General features: G+C 35.9%; 1 protein-coding gene across 2 annotated transcripts in view; it reads left to right on the top strand.

Annotated features, from left to right (window-relative positions):
* The window catches only part of WDR26 (WD repeat domain 26), a 37,104-nt gene that overhangs the window by 5,285 nt on the left and 19,086 nt on the right, over nucleotides 1–12,733 (top strand). For both annotated transcript variants that reach the window (XM_010852851.1, XM_010852850.1), the window contains exons 4-7: nucleotides 2,802–2,938; nucleotides 5,679–5,776; nucleotides 7,193–7,349; nucleotides 11,029–11,167. In XM_010852851.1, coding sequence (XP_010851153.1) covers nucleotides 2,802–2,938; nucleotides 5,679–5,776; nucleotides 7,193–7,349; nucleotides 11,029–11,167 — 531 coding nt within the window. The remainder of the gene's footprint in view (nucleotides 1–2,801; nucleotides 2,939–5,678; nucleotides 5,777–7,192; nucleotides 7,350–11,028; nucleotides 11,168–12,733) is intronic.

Below are 12,733 nucleotides of genomic sequence, written 5' to 3'. Positions count from 1 at the left end.
ACAACCTAAATCCTTAAGATTTACCACATACACTGTATTTCAAACTATCCTACCTAGTCACTTACTGATTTCAAGTTTTTATTAGATAATAAAAGAGAAAGAATTACTGCTAGGACCGAAGATGCTGAAAAATTATTAAGAATAATCTCTTACAGAGGTCTAGTTAGGAGGTGGGGAAAGATACAAGGAGAGTTTATTTTCTCAACCTGTTTCCTTTTTTCCTTCATTTAAGAAGCATGTGATCTTTTAAAACAACATAGTAAAACCATATCCCTACCTCAGCAAGGTTTAATTTTGCCTAATTCTTTAAATTTTTTCAGTAAATAGTTAACATCTTTTGTGAAAGACATTCATTTTCTTGAAATTGTATTTATACTTTTGTGCTGTAAATTTTGGAAAGTAAAATAATGGCTACTTTCTCTCTCTATCATATGTGTCAAATACTGAAATTGATTCTTAGCAGAATAAACAGTTTCTCAACCAAAACTCTAGCAGTTCTTGGCCAGTAACATTAGTTGCCATGCACACTACCAGAAATCGGTATCTGTTTGAGGATATTCTGTGTCTTAATCTGGATAAAATGACTCATAGAGAAATGTTCTTGCACTGCTTTTATAGCATTCCCTGTACATGCAGAAATGTGTGTTTATATTGGCTTCTCTCAAAGTTTTACTCTGCCTTTCTCTTCTCTCCTGCCCTGCCTCTGCCCTTTAGAGAGAGAGGAACATGTAGTAGGATATTGATGGGAAAGTAAGGGGGAAATAGGAAATAGCTCTTGGGGCACTGTCCCTACACAGATTGGAATGGGCAAGGAGACATACATAGGACCTAAATGATTTATACCCCACAAATTAAGATGTGCCCTTTGAATTAAAACAGAATTTTCCCCCAAATTCTCAGTTACTAAGAAAATTTAGTCAAATTAAATACACATGCCACCAATGTCATTTAAATGAAAAAATTCTGCAAGTAAAAAATATTCGAATTTGATTGAAAAACACTGTAAAATTAAACTCTTTAACAGTTTGTTGATAAATGGAAATATATGAATGCTTCATTTTCATAAAGAGTTGATGTTCTTTCCAGAAGATAAAATGGTGAGAATACCCATAATAACTTTAAAATCCTTTGATTTTTAGATTTTTTTATTTAGACTTTTGGTTTTTGTCACCGGGTGGACTTTACATATTTTATTTGCCATCTAGAGATTAACATTAGGTTATATATTTCAAGACATCTTGGTAACCTATTTCTGAAACATTCATTAGTCTATCTAGGTTTATGTGTAAAATTTGGTAAATGTAATTTTTCTAGAGTTACAGGAGCTTATCTCATAGTTTAAAATTTTTTCTGTTCTTTAACTCTCAGTTTAAGAGTAGATTATTATCAAATATAAGCAATGTATATTGTAAAAGATGTATTTAAATGTATGCCTAAGTTACATGGGAGGGTATGTTTTGTTTAGTTTCTCTAGAAACCATTTTTATAAACTTTTAGGTTAAGCTTTCCTTTCTAAATACTCCCTAAAAGAAAATCCTATAGAGCATTTCATTATACTGTTAATTTTTAAGTAAAAGATAATTTCTCCACACCATTTGACAGCAGTACCTTATTTTTTAAAGTAAGCGTCTTATTGAAGAAGAAAAGTCATTTGGGGTTTTCTTTTAAATGGATTTGAGATCTTTACTGCTATATTCCTTGGCATCTCTGAGTATGACTAACATTTCCTGTCAACTTTTCTATCTGCATCATTTGGCTTGCTTAAGCACCACAAGCAGCAAATACGATAGATGAAACCCTAACCCTCCAAGCAGTGGTCTTTAATTAGGTTTAAGGTTTATAAGAAATTCTAAACTTAATGTTAGTAAAAACTCTTTTGTCTGGCAGAAAGCTGCTAAATGAGTGATTATCACTTTCAAGTTAAAAGTAAAGTAACAGAGTAAAGGAACATTAAAAGTATTAAACATGTATCAGAAAAAAACTAAATGTGAAAGGGCTTCACCATAAGCTGGAAATGGTTTGTCTTTTGTGGGGAAGAAAGTGTTGATAGTAGTGCTTCATAGTGAAATGCATCAGGATGAGATGTTACCAACACACAAAGACCTTCAAGATTAACCTTCAGTTGTAGGCATCCCTTTATTGCCACCTGGAAAGAGTGAGTCCATCAAGCTCGTGCTTGTCCACTTTACTCATAAGAAACCCAGTACTTTGCACGCCAACCTCTAGTCCAGTTGCTGATTGACTCCTCTTACCTTTGATAAGCCAAAATCTGACACTTTGTAGCTTCGACCCAGTGGCTCCAGTTCTGCTTTTGGTCTACTTAGTCCTTCTTTCACATTGTGGGTTTTGAATAATTCCTTCATTTAACTGGTTTTTCTGCCATCTTTTTTAAACTTGTTGCATGAAACCCCCCAATACCCATTAGAGAAGTCAGGCTTATTTAAAAGCAAATTTAGAATATTTGAAATAGTTCTAAATTTTCACAGAAGTAAAATTCTAGGTGAATGTTTTGAGGACAGAATAAGTTTTCTCCAACATTGATGCCTTGGTCACTAATGATCTTTTCTAATTTGAGATTATTTGTTCAAAGAGTTTTATTAAGATGTGAAATTGAGCAATAGAGTCACATTTCATCTGTTGTGACCCTATTAAATAAAGATATTTTGAGTCATTTTAAAGCTTTATAAAAATTATTTTCAAAGGGCATAGTAGAATGGTTTCTACTGTTCTGTTTAGGCACAAACATTTTCTGAAACCTCCATCAACTTTTTTCCCCTGACTGCTGCTTTCTGTCATGTCAGAGGATGAAGTTTTTGCTGCTGCAGCAGAAGTACCTGGAATACCTGGAGGATGGCAAGGTCCTGGAGGCACTTCAAGTTCTACGCTGTGAATTGACGCCACTGAAATACAATACAGAGCGCATTCATGTTCTTAGTGGGTAAGGAAGCTCAGTTCTAGACTTCAGGTTGAGGAAGAAGCTATTTTTTTTAGGTTACCATTCCAGAGTTGCATTTCTTTTAACATTTTCCCAAGATCTGAATATTGCTAAATTCTTGGGTAATACTTGTTGGGTAGTTTCACTTATGTGTGTTCAAACTATTTTTGTCATCCTAGGAAGTTTTCCATATTAGAATAGAGGTATTTAAGTGAATGAAAAGAAGAAATATGTATCTACAGTGAAATACCATTTCACGATCTTCTGTAAAAGTCCTATGGCATAATGTTCTATAGATACAATAAGCAGTGACGTTTTCTAGTGTTGTTGCATACATTTTTTTTTAAACATATACTTGTCATGTACCAGGTCCTTGCTAAGCATTTTATATACATAGTCTCATTTTATCCTCACATCAGTGCCCAAAACCTTGGTTCTGGACCTCCCTCTGTTCTGTCTATACACACTTCGTAGGTGATCTCCTACGCCATGGCTTCACATACCATCTATATGCCAGTAGCTCATAAAATTACCCTCATCTGAACTCCCAATGTATATATCGAATAGCCTGCTTGATAGTGTCCATGTGTAATAGGTATCGCAAAGTTACGTGTTCAGAATAAAAATTCTTGATTCCCGTGATCCCTCCACCTACCCCCACAAACCTGTTCTTCCTCTAGTTTTCCTCATCTCAGTAAATGGTAATATCTTCTACCCACTTCTTCCAACAAAAAACTTAAACTTCATCCTTGGGTTTTAATCTTTTAACTGTATTGTTCGTGTAAGGAAATAGCTCATAGAAGGCAGGTATCAAATTTGACATGTTTTTTTCTCTTATTTCAGTGTCCTTTGAGTTATATACTATGTGACCCCCATAAACAGACACGCATTTGAAACGTTAAAGTATAATGTATATTTTCAAAAGGAAGCAGAAGTAATCATGGATAACTTGGAAATTTTTTTAAAGAAAACAGTTTTTCATAAAATTGTTAATAAATTTTCCTCCGAAAAAGTTATTTTAGAAACCAAATTTTTGTAGTGTCCAACTTCTTTCATAGGGTTTTTTGAGTCTAATTACTTACACTATTAAAAAATAAATTCTCATCAGCTAAGGCATGTGTGCATGCTAAATCGCTTCAGTCATGTTTGACTCTTTGCGACCCTATGGACTATAGCTCGCCAGGCTCTTCTGTCCATGGGGATTCTCTAGGCAATAATACTGGAGTGGGTTGCCATACTCGGCTCCAGGGGATCTTCCCCACCCAGGAATCGAACCCACATCAAGTCCCCTGCATTGGCAGGCAGGTTCTTTACCACTAGCGCCACCTGGGAAGCTCCAGTCAAGGCATATTATATAGCAAATAGCAGGAGAACAAGTAGTCCTGCTATTGGGTAAGAGGCTATTAAATTCTTTAACTGCTAAATGCAATTTGCCAAATGCAGTATGCAGTTTAAGAAAAGAAGGTGATGATACGTGTCATGTAAACTGATATATTTCTGTATACCAGATAGTAGACCAAGTACTTCATGTATTCTATCTTATTTAATTCTCACTACTTCTCTTCTTAATATCCTTTTTACAAATAAGAACAGACTGGTCTGAGACCAGAGTATGAGGCACAATAGGAGGAGAGTTACTTGCCAGGTCTAATCTCCATGTTTGATTAATGCCTTCACTTCTTTTACTTGTAAAGCCAGTTCTTCTGAGAAGAGGCAGAACCAGGTTAGAGTCACACTTCCAGCAGGGGGCCCTCATGTATTCTCCAGAATCCATGAATTTAGCACTTATACCTCCTTTGGCATATATAGTGAGTAATAAAATAGTACCCAAATGTTCTTCTTTGGGATCCCATAACTTTGATAAGATCACACAAGGATGATTATCCAGTTATACCATTTCTTGAGTGGCATTTATGATAAACTCTTGAAGATATGTTGTTTTTGTTTATTTAACTTAGTATGAATATCTTTGAAAGTTTTTTGTTGGGGGTTTTTTGTTTTGTTTTGTTTTGTCTTAACTATTGAGGAGCAATTAAGTTAGCATAGTGATTAAGAGCAAGTTCTACAGCTACAATGCGTGGATTTATTTTCCTACTTTGCCTCTCCTAAGCCAGTTCCTTAAGCTTTCTGTGCCTTAGTTTCCTCATTTATAAAAATAGAATAATAGTGTTTACTTCATAGAGGATCATTATGAACATAAAATGAACCAATATATGTTGAGTGCTTAGTGAAGACTAGATCCTGGCACACCGTAAGAGCTACATATGTATAATGATATGTAATAGTAAACCTAAGGATGGTGGTGGTTGTTTAGTCACTAAGTCGTGTCCGACTCTTGTGAGCCCATGGAGTATAGCCCACCAGGCCCCTCTGTCCATGGAATTCTCCAGGCAAGAATACTGGAGTGGGTTGCCATTTCCTGCTCCAGGGGATCTTCCCAACCCAGGAATTGAACCCAGGTCTCCTTCATTGCAGTCAAATTCTTTACCAGCTGAGCTATGAGGAAAGTACCAAATCTAAGGATACATTCTATTATTGATAGCAAATGATAATGTCTGTTATGCTGTAACTCTTAATTCAGGTGCCAGATTGTATTAATGAATTGGGTCCACTGTAGAAATTTCTTCTTGATATATATTTCTTATAAGAACTAGATCTCCGGAGTATAATCAGTATTTATCAATTATGTTTAATCCAAAGAAAAGGGTTTGATATTTGGTGCTCTCTTTGTCATATTTTTTAGGTATCTGATGTGTAGCCATGCAGAAGACCTACGTGCAAAAGCAGAATGGGAAGGCAAAGGAACAGCTTCCCGATCCAAACTGCTGGACAAACTTCAGAGTAAGCATCTTCATTTTTGATGTTTCTGTATGTTCTCTTAGAAAGGATACTATGAATCCGTTAGGAAGACTTATATCTAGACATACTCTTATCAAGTGGTTATATAGGAGGCATGAGCGGGGAGATCCATTAGGGCGCCCTTTAAACCAGAGGCTTCAAAATCCACCCTGGAGTCAAAGAATCTAAACCTCAGGAGTCAGTGAGTAGGATGCTGGTCCCAGAGCATGTCTCCTTCCATTTCTTTTATGTAGTGATGCTCCCCTTAAGATTTTGTTTGGGGGAGAAGTACTGTGGTTAGAGAAAAAACATGGAAACCACAGCTTTAAGCCACAAGTGTTTTAGATAGAAGCAGACCTCATTGTGCTTCACAGATACTACATTTTTTTATAGATTGAAGGTTTGTGGCAACATTGAGTTGTCAAATTATGGTTAGCAGTTTTAGTAATAAAGTTTTTTAATTAAAGCTTGTACAGTTTTTTAGACATAATGCTGTTGCACACTTAATACACTACAGTGTAGTATAACCACAACTTTTATATGCCCTGGGAAACCAAAAAAGTTTCTGTAGCTCACTTTATCGTGATGTGTGCTTTATTTCAGTGATCTAGAACCGAACCCTCAGTACCTCTGAGGTGTACCTATTTTTATGTTGATTTCAAGCATAAAGCACCAATTTCCTTTGGTAAATTGTTTTACCCTCCGTCTAGATATTTTTATATAACTTCCAAGTTACAGTAGACATTTCCTTTTTGCCACACCTTTATAATAAAAGACTGTCTTTCCCTCTTTAGTTAAACCATATCCTATGTTTTCATACTGAAGTGAGAGTGGAGATACTTCAGAATCAGAAAACCATGTTGTGGAGGGCTAAGGCATTAAAGGATTGAAATAAATTGGTATCGATAATAAAAACACCAGTTATTCCCTGCATTTTCACAGTGCCTTGGCATTAGACACAATTTGATGAAAACTGGAACTTGATTTCTTCCTACATTTTGGTTTGCTCCTTGTCAGTAGAGATTTTTCGTACACTTTTAGTGATGCTTCATCTACCTATGGGACACAAATATCTTTAGATTTTATTTTCATCATCACTACCTTTTCATTTTCTATCGAATTCTTGTTTTTGTTAGGTTTTTGTTGTTGTTTTAGGAAATTCACTTGCAAATTAAAGCTCTTCTACCCAAATATATTCATTCTAGTGACAGCATAGCTATAGTTGCTGACAAATACTCATAAAGCTTACATGTTACATCATTTCACCCAGAACTGCTCTATTTAAAGGTCAGGACATCACTCAGGTAGGGGCAAGTGCAAGAGAAGATGAGTTGAATGTCCTAAATAAAAGTGAACTGTTCTGTTTTGGTTTTTAATTTTAATTTTTGTTTCTCTTTTTAAAAATATCTTCTATTAAAGCCTATTTACCACCATCAGTGATGCTTCCCCCACGGCGTTTACAGACTCTTCTGCGGCAAGCGGTGGAACTCCAAAGGGATCGGTGCCTCTATCACAACACCAAACTTGATAGTAATCTAGACTCTGTGTCTCTGCTTATAGATCATGTTTGTAGTAGGTAAGAGGAGAATGTTTTCTATTTTAAAGTGGGCTAACATTTTACAAGCTCACTTATGAAATGTATTAAAATGTTAGGATTTTGTTTTAGACTTTTATCCTGTCACCATAAAGCAATTCATGTTTGCTTTAGCATTTACAAATACAGCTAGAACCACTGAAGTTGACGAGAGAAATTTGTGTATGTTTGTATAGGAAATTACTCCTTGAGAACTGAAGCTGGTTAGCCTGTTTGTTCCTTTACTTGTCTGTGGGTTTGGTTGGTCATTTCTGTATCTGGCCGCTTTTTTTTTTTTTTTTTTTTTAAGAAATTATAAGTGATCCTGTGTGAGAATGCCAGTGATCCAAGCCTGTGTTGTCTTTGGATGCCATAGACCACTTAGTTATTCCCCTCCCCAATCCCCACCCCACCCCCCCACATGCCCCAGCCCCATCCACCCCCTCCCAGACATTATGACTACTTTAACTGTGGCCCAAATTATTTTCTGCTCATGAAGATCATGGAAGTACTTTTCATAATGGAAGCTCTGCTTTTTAGTTGAAGCTAACCTTTTGACTAGAAATACTTACAATAACAGGTATTAATTTTCTGGTTTGGGTTTTGTTGTCATAACCAATGCATCTGCATAGTTTAACTTACAAGAATTCAGGCTTCACTTTTGATGTTAGAAGTATTTTGAGTATAAAAATCCCTACCATTTTAATAATTATCTCCAAAATTTCAACAGAGCTTTCATTTTTAAGATACTGAAAAACAAAATGTGAAATCTTTCAAACTCCAGAAGAAAATTATTTGGGTCTGGTGAACCAAACATGACAGCTGCAATGCATATGCTCTATTTCTTTTGTCAAAGATCCTTGGAGAACTATTGAAAATAACATGAATAGGAAGAATAAGAGTGTATATGTGTGAGCGCTTCAAGAAAATGAGGAATTTCTGATAACCATAAAACATATATATGTGTGCCCATATACGCTATGATTTAAGATAATCTTTATTTGCGCATAAACCACTTTCACGTATAGTTGAATTCTCACTTCACCCTCCCCCATTGAAATTTAAAAAATAGTAATAATTGAACTATTGTATTGGATAATTACTTGGTGCACTTAAAGAAAGTGATTAGAGATCCTTTTCATTTATCCCTTATTACTCCTTAACATTGCTTTTTTATTTGCTTATGAGAATTTTTAAGTCTTTTCATTTAAGTTGAACAGAGGTAGGAGGAGAAAATAGATTAAAAGATTATATGGTTTTGTATTTTATAGCTCCTTTGAAAATTTGAGATCAGTGTGAAAATTAAGGCAGTTGTGAACCCAGGTTTTTTTTTGGTTTGTGAATTTATTGCTGGTGGTATACATTGAAAGGTATAATATATGGTAGACTTCATGATTCAAGAGGTATCAGTAAGTTTAGAGCTTGCCTTCCTGTTTGGAAACAGATGTATGAGAACATGACCTCCATTTTTCTTAAGTTCTTTCATTTCTATGTCAGTATCTGTGAGAGTAAATGATGGACAATATTTATTTACTCTGACTTTTCCCAACCCTCAGATCAGGGATCAGGCTCCTCCAAACCTGCATAGAAAGCACCCTATTTACATAGGAATGAAAGAGTTCTTGCTCCTCAGAAATAACCTTTGATGATTGGAGGTCTTCCTAGTTACGACTCCCCCCCGCCCCGCTACCCCAGTCCCCGTCCCCCTCCACAGTACCTCCACTTTAAAGCCAGCTTCTTAAAGTAGTTACCTACTATACATTTCACAGTATCTTCCTTACCACTTCTTCACTCTTCACATTTCTGTAGTAATAGGATTTATGCAGTCAGCACAACACCAGAACTTCTTTCCTCCTCATCTGCACTGAAGAGATTTTATTAGATTATATATATTATTTATATTTTTTGCAATTAGTGCATATATATATTTTTCATTAAATTTGATCAGTAAAGGATGGGATTTTTTTTTTTTTAATCTGTAGAAGTTTTTTTCTTTTTTTGTGGTTTTTTTCCCCCCACCAACAATCAGTGGAAGGATGTTTCCACAGATAGCTTTTTATTTTTATAAGTATTAGTTTTTAGTAAAGGTTCATAAAATATTTATAGAATGTTAAGATTTATAAAATGTTAAGGTGTTTAGCTTGATTAAAATGCTACTTTTTTCAGTTTGAAGGAAGGCCCTTATATTTTTAACAAATTTTACATTTATTTGAAATCAAAGATAGACTATCATTTTACTACCCTGAAGTTAGCCTTTTAATAAACTAAGGGCTTAATTACTAGTCTTTTTAGAAGATTACTTAAGTAATAATAAAATAGTGACTATTTGAGTGCCACTCTGGTGTTCCCATACAAGGGGGGCTTTCCTGGTGGCTTAGTGATGAAGAATCCACCTGCCAGTGCAGGAGATGGAAGTTCAATCCCTGGGTCAGGAAGATCTCCTGCAGAAAAAAATGGCAACCTATGCCAGTATTCTTGCTTGGGAAATCCCATGGACAGAAGAGCCTGGCAGGCTACAATCCATGGGGTCATAAGAGAGTCAGACAGGAGTTAGCAACATAAAACAACATTTTTAAAAATAGACTTAAGAGTTTACCCATTAATGTTTAAGTAACTTTTACAATACAGATCTGTATTGTCCCAACAGTAGCCACTGATTACATGTAACCATTTAAATTTAAATGAAAACTAATTCAAGTTAAATGAAAAAATCTAAGTTCTGCAAGTATGCTAGCCACCTTTCAAGTGCTCAGTAAACACACAGAGCTAGGGTATCAGATTGCACAGTGCAGGTATATAAGGTTGGAATTATCACAGGACGCTCTATTGAATGGTCCTGATAAACTGGAAAAGGATAGAATGGTTTTTAAAAGTGAATACTTAATGAGAATAGTCAGTCTTAGCTTTTTCCTCTTTAACTTAAAGGTAATCATAGAATTCTTTGTCTTTAATATATAATAACTGCAACTTTATAAAGTACTAGCTAAACATCAGAGCCAGTCTAAATGCTTTACATTCATTGTCTCATCCTTTTTATTTCATCCTTATATAAGGAATTCTATAAAGTACTCTTGTCTTTAGGTTATGGTTGGATATATTGAGATTTAGAGAGATTAGGCTTCTCAGAATCACAGCTGGTAAGTAGCCAGGATATGAACCTGAGTCTCTCAGATTCTACTGCCCCCATTCTTAAGACTTTACTTTTGACCACTACGGCCTCTACCATATATTGCACTTCTCTTGTGCTGTCCCCAAAGTAATACTAGCAGTCCACTTTTGAATGGCTGTTGCATTCCAGGAATTTTAGATGTATTTCTCATCCTTACAGGAACCCTAAGAACCTTGGTAGATTCATCTCGTTTTATAGATGAGAGAGCTGAGACTCAGGAGTTAAATGGTTTGGCAAAGATACTAAAGCTTGTAACCCCAAATTCTCTACAGTGCCTATTCTGTTTGTCACACCAAGTTGCTTTTATATCAGTGAACATGTACATTATTTCTTCTAGAACAACCTGATCCCAGCCACTTAACACAGACAAACATGAAGACCTGGTTAATTGTTATTTATATGAATTGACTTAATCCGAGCAAAAAATGTTTCATCTTTTTTTTTTAACATTTTTCATTATTATTACTCTTAATCGATTTTAAGAGTAATTATTTGTGGATTTATTTGTTTTAGGAGGCAGTTCCCATGTTATACTCAGCAGATACTTACGGAGCATTGTAATGAAGTATGGTTCTGTAAATTCTCTAACGATGGCACTAAATTAGCAACAGGATCAAAAGATACGACAGTTATCATATGGCAAGTTGATCCGGTATGTACTCTAAATATGAATGTTTAGATTACAAAAAAAGGTAATTTTTCATCTAATTAAGTACATAATTTTAAAGTATTCGTATATAAATAGCATTCTTTTCCAAGAGCATTTTTTGTCATCTTTGTCATGTCTTACCTCTTTCTGTGTTGTTTAAATAATACATAGAGATTAATATGATCAGAATTGTTGAGTGTTACATGCTAGGATTGTGCTTAGTCTGTGTATATTTTGTAATTTCATCCTTTGATTAACTCTCTTGAGATACTAATATCTCCTGTTTTCAGATGAGGAAACCAAGGTAAAAGTTGAACACCTAGGCTCTCACAGCTTGTAAATGGCAGAGTTAGACTTAAATCCAGGGATATTTTTACTCTAGACCTACTGCTCTTCAATATCTCTGCCAATCAGCTATCTTTGTTAGTATTTGATTTACAGATTAATGCAGTAACCATTCTGACACACGTTAGAAAAGACTCATTTACCATTTTGCCTTCCCAAACCCTTCATTATCTTCTGTAATTTGTGGAACTTCTGTTAAACATTCCCCCACACACACATTTCTTTCCCCCCAGTGATACATATGAAAAGTATTGTATTCTGGATTTAAAATTTTCAGTGCAGTTCAGTCGCTCAGTCGTGTCCAAGTCTTTGCGACCCCATGAACTGCAGCACGCCAGGCCTCCCTGTCCATCATCAACTCCCGGAGTTTGGATTTCACCCAAACCCATGTCCATCGAGTCGGTGATGCTATCCAACCAGATCATCCTCTGTCATCCCTTTCTCCTCCTGCCCTCAATCTTTCCCAGCATCAAGGTCTTTTCAAATGAGTCAGCTCTTTGTATCAGGTGGCCAAAGTATTGGACTTTCAGCTTCAACATCAGTCCTTCCAGTGAACACCCAGGACTGATCTCATTTAGGATGGACTAGTTGGATCTCCTTGCAGTCCAAGGGACTCTCAAGGGTCTTCTCCAAAACCACAGTTCAGAAGCATCAATTCTTCAGTGCTCAGCTTTCTTTATAGTCCAACTCTCACATCCACACGTGACCACTGGAAAAACCATAGCCTTGACTAGACGGACCTTTGTTGGCAATGTGATGTCTCTGCTTTTTAATATGCTGTCTAGGTTGGTCATAACTTTCCTTAAAATCACCATCTGCAGTGATTTTGGAGCCCAGAAAAATAAAGTCAGCCACTGTTTCCCCAACTATTTGCCATGAAGTGATGGGACTGGATGCCATGATCTTAGTTTTCTGAATGTTGAGCTTTAGGCCAACTTTTACACACTCCTCTTTCACTTTCATCAAGAGGCTCTTTAGTTCTTCTTCACTTTCTGCCAAAAGGGTGGTGTCATCTGCATATCTGTCTGAGGTTATTGATATTTCTCCCGGCAATCTTGATTCCAGCTTGTGCTTCCTCCAGCCCAGCGTTTCTCATGATGTACTCTGCATAGAAGTTAAATAAACAGGGTGACAATATACAGCCTTGACATACTTCTTTTCCTATTTGGAACCAGTCTGTTGTTCCATGTCCAGTTCTAACTGTTGCTTCCTGACCTGCATACA

The sequence above is a fragment of the Bison bison genome, unplaced genomic scaffold, assembly GCF_000754665.1.
Source record: "Bison bison bison isolate TAMUID 2011002044 unplaced genomic scaffold, Bison_UMD1.0 scf7180017864317, whole genome shotgun sequence".
NCBI classification, from domain to species: domain Eukaryota; kingdom Metazoa; phylum Chordata; class Mammalia; order Artiodactyla; family Bovidae; genus Bison; species Bison bison.
Note: the sequence above shows the minus strand (reverse complement) of the source record. Positions and strands in the feature narration are given on the sequence as shown.